At 36.9% G+C, this 13371-nt stretch overlaps 1 protein-coding gene across 2 annotated transcripts in view; it reads left to right on the top strand.

The window, feature by feature from the left end:
- The window catches only part of LOC139134905 (tumor protein p53-inducible protein 11-like), a 137003-nt gene that overhangs the window by 38321 nt on the left and 85311 nt on the right, over nt 1-13371 (top strand). Inside the window, exon 1 of one of the 2 annotated variants that reach the window (XM_070702005.1) lies at nt 358-763. The exons of the other annotated variant lie outside the window; for it this stretch is intronic. Coding sequence (XP_070558106.1) covers nt 720-763 — 44 coding nt within the window. The 5' untranslated portion in view covers nt 358-719. Of the gene's footprint in view, nt 1-357; nt 764-13371 lie in introns of those variants that run through there. 2 annotated transcript variants of the gene reach the window in all.

Genomic DNA, 13371 nt, shown 5'->3' with positions numbered 1-13371 from the left:
ACTATGTGATTAAAAGTACTTAAAGTTTAATGTTTAGCTGTCTAGATGGCCATTATTTTTGCAAATTTACTTTATTCAGTCATCGATTTCTAGACAACGGACATCTGTACAAGACTGTTTCTCATGTCATTAATCTTGTATAGCAAATGCCTTCTTACTTAAACAAGTTTTTCCCAAGAGACGTTTAAATATAGAACAATATCTTTCATGGCACGACGTCCTCATGCCTCCTATAATTAAGGCCTTTTCTCTTAAACCTACCCGCCCCATACTCGGTATTACAACATCAAAGAAGTGAGCAACGATGGACTCTTCCAGGCCGGATGAGTCATATTCGACTCTCCCTCTGTGACGAATAGACTGATCCTCTACATGTGAAGTGCTGGAGCGGAAAGACCAGACGATCGATCTTTTCGAATCGAATGTTGACTGACATGATATTAATACAGACTGTACCCGCAGCGAGCAAGGAGCTTCCCGAAGAAACCGACGTTTAATATGAAAAAAGTCCCTTCTCATACCGGGGGATTTGATGAGCCATACTGCTTCTGTTAGCCGACTTGCCTTTTGACAACGGGTATAATTGCATCACAGGCAGCGACTGTTCAAAGCTGGACCACATTCACAGGCGTGTGGGCTTTGTTCCTTTCGTCGACCAACAATACTATACTGAGCGTCTCCACTCCGTACGGCCGTTCTGATTTCCAAGCTGACCAAACATGGAATTTAATCCAGTTCGCGAGTTCGAATATGTACCGATGCGGTAGGTAACTTTTAATGATTCTGTCATAATTTTTTTTAAATCACATCGTAAAAGTCTTCCATTAAATTCACCGCTCGCGTGATATTTGTAGCACGGTTTTCAAAAAAAATCTAAACTGCGAAACGGTTTGGATTATGACAATTGGAGAAATGGAGGTGATCGTCTTTTATTACACAAAGTCTGTCGATGCTTGTCTGGGGAAGATCAGACACTATTGTTTGTCTAATTTAATACCACATATTAAATTAGATGTAGACAGTGATCTGCGCTTTTTCACCGACGAATGCAGTCATTCTTTTTGTAAGCTGTACAGTTTACGCCGCAGAGATTAATGTAAGCTCCGTATGGAAACCTATTGCCGTTTGCAATATTTATCATGTTCCATATGTTTTCCGTGTAACATTGAAAAAAATATTTTGACTATACTATATTTTATGTCTGACACATGAGGAAGATAAATTATCTATTAAATAACATGGAACGCCGATTCGCTACGTTTTTATTTCTCGGTTACACAGGGCCATCTAAAAAACATGATAATTAGCTAGAGCACTGATAAAAGTTTCCAGGTAGTTAAGTAGTGTTCAGAAAGGATGATTGAATTGCGAGATGTTGCCTTTGACAGATTGTTTGATTCCCAGTGGCAAGGAGTTCTGCGTAGAAGCCGTGTTGTTGTATCATTTGAAGCAGATACACAGCATTCTCCAGGCGCTGCACCGCCACGCAAAGTCGTTTTCTGTTCAGCACGGAATTCATAAATATTGATGGCGAGGGAAACGATGGCTCGCTTTACAGCAAGTCGATAAATCCCCTCTTCCGCGCATTTTAAGCAAAGCAAATAATCTCTCGGAGAGTGTGTGAATTTATGAATCTGTGCGTTAATAGAATCGAGCCGGCGGTTGCCTTGCAGTGACCTTTTGTAACCTAGACCACCTAGTGTTAACACCATTGAGAGTGTACATTAGTTATTTAAAAATACATCAGGGGTGTGAAGAGCCGCTTCCACGCCCCGAGTCAGGTTATTGCTTAGGTACCAATCGCACACTGTATGCGGTTACCGTAACAAAGTTTGTCTACCACGATGACGAAACAATTCGATTCCGTGTTTGGATGTAACAGATACGGTGACATGGATGGGCATTTGACTCCATGCTTGAAAATGAAGGAAGGCATTTGTCTCGTGGGATACGGTTGCTGGTACAAGATCTGCTGAGAACTCTGCACGAACAAGGAATCTCTGTTACACGTATCAGCAGAGTACTTTTAAACAATCGAGCATTGTAGTAACGTTTGCGAATATATCTAATACGATACGTGACAAGATGTGGTGATGTGATAAAAGTGACGATGTCTACTATAAAATCAATATTTTCATTTACTCAATTATATATTCATAATATTATCTAAAATGTAGTTTTTTTTCTAGCTTAGTTTGATCAAAACTATCACGTAGGTTGTTTCCGTAAATAGTGTTCTCCGCTCGCAAGAGGATTATTTCTGTCGGCTTCGAAAAGTTTAACAAGTAATCCCAAAGGTATTATCGAGGATTTAAATGAGATTGCTTTTTACCATCACCAGAGTTTAACGTGCATGGAGCATGGTTCGATAAATGCGTGACAAACTTTATTGCATCCCCAAAGACAGCTTCCATGGCCCATTTTGATGTTGCTGGCAATGTGGCGTCTTCAAGAACGCATCATGCAAACCAAACAAAGGTTACTCTATAGACTTCCAGTGGCACGTACTTATTTTAATGCAATGTAATATGTAGCTGTTGTGTGTCGAAAACTGACTCAGAATATGATTTTCTTTACACTGTGACTGTAGTCTATAGTGAAAACACATCCCTTAAAATATGTATGTATGTATATATATATATATATATATATATATATATATATATATATATATATATATATATATATATATATATATATATATATGAATATATATATATATATATATATATATATATATATATATATATATATGATAAATATACGTATGTTAACACTGTGACTGTAGTGAAAACACATCCCTTAAAATATGTATGTATGTATGTATGTATGTATGTATGTATGTATGTATGTATGTATGTATGTATGTATGTGTATATACATATATATATATATATATATATATATATATATATATATATATATATATATATATATATATATATGATAAATATACGTATGTATGCGAAGGTGAGCATGTATGAAAAAACTGAGTTTGTCAGTTATAGCAGTACTACATGTAGAGGAGGGTTCGTATTAGGAACACCTTTTGAAAAATAGGGGAAACCCGGAAGGCTCTATCGATTCACAAAGAAGGAACCAGACCAAGAATAGCATCATTATCGATATTTCATTGATTATGTGTAGTTTTTCCAAGGAAAAAACACTTTTTTCTGTCACGACCATGTGGTGGTTTTCGGGGCTTAGACAGGGAAGCGAAGTGGGTAGAATCGATACAACAGTGCTGTTAATGGCACCGTTCAGGAGAAAAATAGCATCGATTTATTAGCGAAGAATGGGGTTGCAACTTGTACGACATGATCAATAGCATTGTGTATGAATATTCCTTAATCGATCCGAGGTATACATGTCATTAAAATCTGCTGCATAGTAGTTAAACTATAACAACAGTCTAGCTTCTGCCTTTATCAGTGTCAGATAAAATAATACCTTGTTTCTCTAAATGCACTCTCGGTTACAAGCATGCGCGGAGTTATTTGTTTTGATAAAACCAACGTCTGCAACCCTCTTGTCAAACCAAACTTGGCTCTTCTCTTCCTTCTAATGATCCGATAATATGCGATAAGTTGTTGATTTATTGGATGCCTTCATTTAAATGTACGTACAGTGGTGCACATCTTTCCAGTCCGTATCTATTCCTATCTTCGGTGCTTCCTATCACGATTAAAAAGAACAAAACTCGAGTCAAGAGGGAAGGAGAATTTGAAATGAGTTTTGGTTCAAATTTTTGGGAAACAGTGTGTCCGACACATTGTTTAAAAAATCAATGGTATATCAATCATAAATAGGTTATTATCTTATTGCCTAACAGTTAGCTCCTGGTGACAGAAGTTAACAAGTATCATGGGTTTTGCTTTAATGTTATTAAAAAAAGTTTGTTTGCTGATGTATCTTTCGGACATAAGACGGAAAAATCAAGCGACGACGCTCAGAATGATTAAACATTTTCCAAGCTTACACAAGTCCATTATTGAAATTGAAATGCATTATATATTATGCTGGGCTAACATTCGAGTGTCATTGATATAGTGTACGGAGAGAGAGCGAGAGAGAGAGAGAGAGAGAGAGAGAGAGAGAGAGAGAGAGAGAGAGAGAGAGAGAGAGAGAGAGAGAGAGAGAGAGAGAGAGAGATTCGTTGTAGGTAACAGGTACGTCATATAGCTTATTTCGTAAACTTGTGAACCGAAGTTTACCTTCAAAAGAATATGTCACCAGTTTGAAATGTAGGCGCCCTTTGAGAGCCAATTAAACGACTAGATTGACATGTCCTGTCGAATACCTTTGTGTTAATGCTCAGTGAAGCTAAACAGACTGCCAACAAAGTAACCCCGTCTGTTAATGTACTTATTTAAAGCACAGACAAATGTAGACACATACTTGCAACGCGTCATGCCTTTTGTTCCATGGTCGTCCCGGTAGACTATTGCCTTTTCATATTAAAATGAGCTTCAAAGGTGTTAAACTTTTCGGAGACTTTGTTTGTGGTTGATAATTGCACGAGATATGCGAAAAATACGACGAGATGGCATCGTACTGCCAGTCGCGTAGCAACCATAGTTACTTTGTGAGCTCTCAGGCCAGAAACACTGCTTCACGCTAATCAAAACATAACACGCCCGCAGTTTCATAAACATGTCCTTCCTTGACGAACGTGTAAAAGACGGTATGACTGACCGTAAATCATTGAGTAAAACCAGACAGTATCGATAAAAGACTTTCAAATTTGGTTCAAACACACTCATTAGATATTCATAGAAATAGGAGAGGATTTTTTAAAACGGTAAAACTCACTTTCCTGAAGCTCAAAAACTCCCGTTTTCGCCAGCACGCCCATTCCCTCAGCACCACATGACAAAAACAACACAATTTTGTCGAACATACTTTCGCTTCACAATTGGCGAAAATCCGAAAATTGCCGAAGGATGCATTGTCAGCACTCTTCGGAAAAGAGAGGCGAGAGCAACCTGAGGCGAGGCGAACATGGATGGTTACGTAACCGCTTCATGCTTTAAACAATACCCGTTGCGAGTCTGTGTCTATATTTGTCTGTGTTTTAAGGGGAAAATTATTCAGTAACGAGACAGTGGTAGGAGACACAAGTATTGAATATGCTACGGTCAAGCAACGGCAAAGTATAGAAACTCATTTTTGTTAATACATCATGATACATCGATTATCAGCCTACTGTAACAAACGTTACACCATGGTTACCGGATTAGGAATAATAAGCGGATGCTGATACGTTGCCAGCTTATCATTAAGCGCGATACAATAGTAGAATTCTAATAATGATAGTGGAAATGAGAATATAAAGTATATATCACGTGAGTATATATTAAATGTGTATTAATAATGATGCACACGAACGTATTTGTTTGCACGTGGGTTATCGGTTTGATAAATAATAACAGAAACATGCAAAACCTATATTCTGATTTCATCATTTATTTAACCATAAAAACTGTCGGGTCGTAGAATTGCAACTTCATCATATAACCTCCTGGTGCTGGTATCGTAAAATAATTTGGATGAGAAAATGTAAAAATGAACAATAAAGTTGAATAATAAAATTTGAGATGACTATTTTGCAAACTATACTTTTGATCAGTTTTAGATGACAAGTTTGTCTGTCTGTCTCTCTGTGTCTATGTCTCTCTCTGTCTCTGTCTCTCTCTCCTTGCTTAATTACGTTGACAATTTAAGAAGAAAGTTCTACTCCCTATACAAATACGGTTTAAACTTAATCTTTTTGGGATACGTCTTTCATAAAATTCTACACTACTCATACAATGCGAGGAACGGTTTTAAACTAGATGACGATTGTTTAAGACTTTATTTGTGCGCTGTGTGAGAGACCCTGGTAACAGATTGTGCTTACGTATCCTTTCATTCCCGTGATTAATGCACGCGGGGAGTACTTTTACGGTTGAATTTATGGACGGCTTGTCAAATATAATGCTCCGGCAGGGCTTCTGTGGTTCCACTCCGTAAAGTTAAGTGAAAATTCCCGTCGCGTGGATAAGCGCTAATTCAGTTGTCTCCTGCTGATGCGGAAATTAAACGTTAAGCAGGTGGTGCTTTGGAAATTGCTATGGTTGTTTTTTCTCTGTGGTGTCCCTACCAAATAATGAGTTTGGAGTCTGTAGACTCAAGCTAATTTGAAATAAATGTCACAAGAGGCTCTGTCATCTCTCTATCACTACTAGGTATACTACATAAATATAAAATAAAGCAAACGCTAATGCTTTAAAGTCTGTTTAAAGAGAAAAACAAGAACTTTTTTTCCTTTTAATGAGTTTGTGTTGCAGTTACAGTCAAGAAATACACTCAATGAAAACAGCAAGAACAATTGAAGTGTCTTCAGGAAAGATAAAATGTTTGTTTAAGGTTAAGGGAGGATGTGATATGACAAAAGTGAGGTTAAACAGATACTCCATCTCAAAAGCTTAAAGAGTTTTTTGTAACATACTCAAAGTATAATTGATAGACTAAAATGATGTGCTCCCAATGACCATTTCTTTAGTGTTTTGTTATACTGAGACACCAACATCAGCTTTTTCATTATACACCATAGGCAACATTAATCTAAGCTTTCTGAACTCACCATGTCAGTTCAGAACTTAAAAATCTTGCATAAATATATTTTCTATCCATGAAACACGATAGTTACATTTCTGACATATTTTGAATAACTAAAGTGACATTTATCACCGAGTGACAAATGGAGTATTAAAGCTTTGTTGCCATTTTCAAGGTTTCATTGACATTTACCATTTTAACAAAGTTTCTTTTACTCGAGCAAAACATCTATTGTTAGTTGCTATAGTTTGAATATCATTGTGACATGTTCATAGCCATTTTAAAGCTACAAATCTGTATCAAAAATCAATGAGGGGTCGAAGCAAGATGTACAGTTATTGTAGTTATCCTGTGTACGAATTGATAACCTGGCAGAAAAGTCGATTTAGCTGTCATAAATGTGTAGGGGGACGAGATATAATACTTAATCCACAAAATATCACACTGAAGCAATTCCAAATGCCACAGCGACAAACTCCTTCAGAAGTGATACAGGCAGGGGTGTAAGACCTTGATGGAGTTATACGAAAGCGTAGGAAAAACGACGAAGAAGGTCTAGAAAGGGAGAAAGATGAGAGGGTAAGATAACCAAACTTTCAAAGGAGTTTAATTCTTAATCAGAATAACTGTCAAAACAAAACAAAACAAAAACAAGAAAAAATGATCCATATACATAGAGAAATGGCAGCGACGATAACCAGCATATGAATCGCATTACCACAGGGCTCTCAAACAAAAACTAAAGGTTGTAACGTTGTTATGTAAATACCAAACAAGCAAAGATCGGATTTTCAAAATCCGCTTTTACCCGGTTCATTTGGAGGACCTTGCGCATACACAGAACGTACGTATAACGTACCAACACGAAGCATTACATGTCCCGTACATGTCACATCAAATTGTAAGAGTTCTGAGTGATTGAAATAGAAAAAAATCTCTCATAGCGATTAAATGAACGGGCATTGACAACACATGTGATCATTTCATGGACTTACCAAATCCGCTCGAATAAAACGCAATTGTGTACTACAACATTCATTATGTATAAGTCCAATACAGTATCATTACATGTAATCCCCAAAATGGACCAGTTTCAAGCAACAGTAATGTTCTACACCTGTTTTTATTTCGACATTATTTAGCATTCATCACTCTCGATCAAGAGATAAATTTACTCTTAATACCACTAGGTAAAGACACAATTTTATATACCCGCGACGATAGATCTTGGTTAGCAAGTTCAGTTACTGTATTGCTAACACTGAGACAGCCGAGTGGTTTTAGAAAACTCCCTTATATTCTACGTCGTCTGTACTTCCAAAAGGCATGCAACTTATGTTACATTAGTCTGACTGACCTATGACTTGCATGTATGAATTACTGTACTTTTTATGGTTTATCATATTTTAATTTTTATGAGCACGATACAAATCCCGAATGCATGCTGCAACCATATAAAGGATAACGGGTAACATGTGTGCGGTCGACGGTTGACCTCTGGTAAACTTAAGCTCTTCCATCCATTCTATATTTGAGATTTTGTGCTCAGATCAGGTCGTCCCGTCCTCTTGTAATAATTTGCATGACACAGATATGCTGCACGGCACAGCTAACTCACCGCCACAGAAGGAAAGTGTATGCGCAATTAAAAAGTCATTACCATGACGTAAACTGGGCCTAAGGAATTATATCAATCGATGTAATAAGCTTTACCTCGCACAATAATGCAAGATTGAATCCGTATTTTTTTTTTTGAAAAATGGATTTTTCAATTAATAATTCCAATTTGTCCTGACACAAGTTAGAAAGACGCTTTGTGTGAAGCTGTCGTTTTGATATTATTTTAATCTATCCAAGCAAATTGCAAAATATACATATTCATGCAAAGTCGTTCCTGTTGGACATGTAAATATTTTACTCATTAAATCATTTATGTTCATTCATTTGCAACATCATCCCTTTCGAGACACCAGATATGCTTTTAAAATGTCAAAATTTTCAAAATTCAAAATCTGAATAATTAAACTTCCGTAATACCTCGTGCATACATTTACAATGATGTCCATACTTTTGCCAAGACGTTTGTGTTTTTTCATTCTGAATAAAATTAGACGTTCTAGAGGTCGCTTACTCTGATACTTTTGATATTTAATTAGACTTTGTAGGTTTCCGGAGTAAAAATCAGTCTCGTTTCTTCACATGGTTGCTTAGTGAAATTGTTTGATGTGAACTTTGCGGACCAGTTTTCTCACTCGTGGTCAATTCATGTTGTATTTTTAAACAGATTGTAATGGCTTCCAATTTGGTTACTCAAACTGACATAAACTCTGATCATATTGAGTCACACTGTTTTGCTGACGCATTTCTACATCATCAAAATACTTTTAACCTATAAATGCATTTGCCGTGTCCCAAAAATTTTGCAAGAACAATCAATGAATCAATTACACCTTTTCACAGGTGTGCAAATAATAACGTTTTAAACATAACGTGTCCAACATATAAGGTTGACAGCATTAAACCTTTGAGCGACAAAGTCAATTTTTGTCACCTTTATAAAATATACCCAAATCAATTTTTTTTCAGATTTTTGCCAAAATTTTGATAAAAGCTGTAGCCAATGAAATGTGATATCCATTTGGTCCAAAATTATCAAAAAATTATAATTAAATTCATAAAAATTGATAAAATGTTTCACTAAAATTTTGGTGGGAAAAATAACAGCACTCAAAGGGTTAATGACAAAAAGCCTCACAGCCAACACATATTGAACATACTTGTTTACTCAAAAAAGGTACAAACTAAAGAGAATCATTGTCCACTCCTACGTTGCTATCTTTAAAACGTTGTCGCCTTTGATGATTGTGAGTCATTTGAAATGTGCTTCAGCATTGTGACCAAATGAGATGCGTTTCTTTCAGATGAACAGACTAGTATCTAAGACTTCTTTTTGTATTTTCATGCGAGCAATGACTATTCATAGATTCAATGCCCACATTTGAAGCCGAGTGCTTTGAATCTTAGTAATAATTCATATCGTGTGTTTACAGTATCACGATTTCATGGAAAAATCCAAAATGACCCTTTTCACCTATCAACTTGAAATTTATATTGAAATACACCCTAATGTCACTTGGCCAATTTGTCCTGACACAAGTTAGAAAACACGCAATCGCATGGTGTATTAAAACTGATGGCTTGGAAAGTTTTAAAGCACCGAGAAACGTTTGCGACATGTGACGTGGTGTAAAACTGTTTATTAACTGGCACTGAGAATAAAACAAATAATGGCTGATTGTGCCCATATCTAATGACGGTTCTCTTCCTATAGTGTCCTTTGCATTGCGTAACATTGCGTTAACAAGGTATGTATTCAATTCTACGCAGAACATGCAACTCGCTGTGCGTTTGCAAAACTAATTTAGAAGGTTCGACGCACTTTGCCATAATTACACAGCCGCGTAGCAAATATGACCTGACTTTACTTGTCTATAAAATATCAATTTAACACCAGCAATACGGTTCAAAACTACTGTATAATACGATGCTCGTTCGATGTTCGTTCGATGGTGCCTATCAACGTGAAGGATATTCATTATGTATTCCGTACATGTCATCATTGTACAAGTTTCCACAAAAAATTCAACGCATGGAATATAGACATAACTTGAATAAGGAAACCGAATAGCAATAAACACTTTAGATAAATGTAAGAGATTCCGAGAAAAGATTCCAAAGTCGACATCATCATCGACACCATGAAGAATAAATTATCTTCACCATCCCCAAATAACTGTACGAAGTTTGGACGGTGACCAAGTGACATAAGGGGTGTATTTGAATATATACTTCAAGTTGATAGGGTGAAAAGGGTCATTTTGGATTTTTCTATGAAATCGTGATACTGTAAACACGCGATATGAATTATTTCTAAGATTCAAAGTACTCGGCTTCAAATTACCGCGACCATATTTCTAAGTGATGAAGAATATCACAGAGAGAGAAGGGGCAGCGCTCTACATAGCATTTTATGTCGACATTTGCCTAATGTGTATTGACTTGTCCTAGCGTTCTTTCGATAAAGTTATTAGCTGATATGGCAACAGCATCAGCTCGTGAAATTCGACATGCGGTGGCTGTAACTCACTTTTATTGAAACTTCAATCAGATGAAAATTCTTGATGTCATTTTTTGTATGTTACAGGGGTATAATACGTCAAACGGGGCTAAGGTTCACCTCTAACTACATCCTGTAAATCATCAAGACATAAACCGACTGCCATGAAAGCGACAAAAGAAACATGTCAAGAGTTATAGAGGACATCGCCCACGACTTCCCTGATATAAATACCTCCTATGACGGTTCGAGCTAACATTTTTGAAAGAATTCTTCCTTTAAAGCCCTACTAGTTTTATCGTATAGCATTATGATTTTTACTTTGAAAATAAAAATAGTTGATGACAACGTACCAATTTATGTGTGTTAACACTTATTTTTAACTATCCAATAACACTGTAGGTGCAATTTTGAACTAGACAAAGATTAAATTGAGATGAAACGTGTGCCCACTCATTAAGTGGCAGCTCAATGCGAAAACGCAAAAAACACATGTATACTGTGCATATCTGCACCGACCGAAAGCTTCACATAAATCGTAGAGAGTAGTCCAATGTAATGCATTGGGGTGAATGTTGTCAACTGTGACATTGTACGTTCTGTTTCCTGTGTAATATTAATCAATGAAATTTGAATTGATTTTTTCAACTGTTAAGGAATGGTTTCCAAATGGAGTGAAAGCCCATATTCCTCCAGGTGTAGAATTCAGAGAAAACGAGGAGGGAATAGAAAGATATATTGACGTCAACAAATTTCAAGAGTTACAGCTAGTGGGGCTTTAATAGACAACTACTGTGGAAGTGTAATTGTCTGTAAGACTAGTATTACGAACTCGTTAGTATTCTTCAAAAACGATATTTAAGTCACTATTTATTACAGTAACTGACTTGAATCGATTTTTCTGTTCTAATGTTCCTCTAAGTCCCAAGCGACAGGAAATCAGCGGATGGAATGCATTCGGTTTTTCCGCTGATGTATCGCAAGAACAAGGTTTACTGAACGTCGTCTACTTTCATCGCGAGACAAAGGTACAAGGTTGTTCATTACGTCAACAGGCATGTCAAAAAATCCTCGTCCGTTGTCCTCAGATTCATCAAGAGTTTTTGGACGGCTTGTGCAGTTTGTCACAACAAGCAAAATCTCGATAACCTCAACGTAAGGTCACGTGTGTAAGACAAGGAAGACATAAATCCATTAGTTAACATACATTGTAGGAGATACAAACATTATCAAAGTATCTGATATGACTTTCGACTGCCTGGATAACTAGTAACTACCTACTATAAGTCAAAAACATGCATCCCACAACGGAAACAGATAACCTAAATCAATGCATGTCAGGAAATGCTTCGATCCCGTTGTCAGATAGGGCGGTGCAATGCACATTCCCGCGCTTATTTATGGCTGGTTTGTATGGCAGATATAAACAAAACAATTAGGTCAAATAACTAAAAACGTGTGTTTCCGGTTAGCCGACCTACTCTATTTGACGTCCAACCATAAACTGTTTTGAAATTTTTCAAAATCAAGCTTGGTGTCCACTAATTTTACTGTTTTTGATCGGTCATACCAAAATAAAAGATGCAACAGATCTGCCCCATTTCCTGAGGGGCTTGATAACGGATACACGCAGTGTTTTATTATGCCTAATACGCAATGTGCACCGTCTCTGCGTTAATTGACGTGCATATAGGTCAAGTTCAACGCATTGGAATACACTTGGTGTCAATGTGTTGGTGTATAAAGCGATGCCAACAGAGAAATGAAACAAACATATTATGCTTGTGCCACTAACATCGACTAGTAATTGGTTTCGACACACCAATCCAGTCTCGCCGCCAGGCTTTGGTGATGTTCATTTTGACGGACTGGTTCATGGTGACGCAAGCAAACGGGTGACCTGACATGCAATGACGGGTTGTCGGTGCCTATTAGACTTACAGCACCTTGCCTGATCCGGGTGAGAGATACCTTTTGAAACAACAGATAGGCATCCATCTAAATCCCCTGCAACTTGTGAATGCTCACCAGCTTTGTCATATCCATATGTGTTTATAATGACATTCTCCTATATCTTTACTATAAGTTCAAAGACCCCTTTTTGAATCAATTTGCGCCTGCTTAGTGTAAAACAAACGTGAAAAAGCTGTTAACGAGTCTTAAATTTTCCAAATTTTGGTTAAACGCTACAAAAAAATTAACTGAAAAAAGACTTGCCTACCAAATATCAAGGTTATAGTTGTAACTTTCCTGAATATAAAATAGCGTGGTCTTTTGAAAAAGCTTTGAATTGTGGACACAGTCACAACCCCTAAGGTTGTACTCGGAGTGGAATACTTGACAAAAGAAAGTCAAATGCGAAATCCTTTTTCGCCCACAAAACTTCAAATAGATATAAGCTGTGCGACTGGGCAGGTTTTAAATCATGCAGTGTGACCCTAAAGGCGGATATATGTGGAGCCAATCCACAAAGGTCGCCGTTACCATATAAGAGGCTTGCCAAAGGCATTTGGGAGAACGCTTCCTAATCGCAAACGCTATGATTACTTTTTTGCACATTTACGACCCTATAAATTCCCTTATTTATCGTTTGTCGACTCCATGTTATTAAACATTCACACACGGAGATCACAAAGAAAATGATATCGATCGTG

Source organism: Ptychodera flava, chromosome 1 (assembly GCF_041260155.1).
Source record: "Ptychodera flava strain L36383 chromosome 1, AS_Pfla_20210202, whole genome shotgun sequence".
NCBI classification, from domain to species: Eukaryota; Metazoa; Hemichordata; class Enteropneusta; family Ptychoderidae; genus Ptychodera; species Ptychodera flava.
The sequence above is the reverse complement of the archived record's forward strand: the minus strand, read 5'-3'. Positions and strand labels throughout refer to the sequence as shown.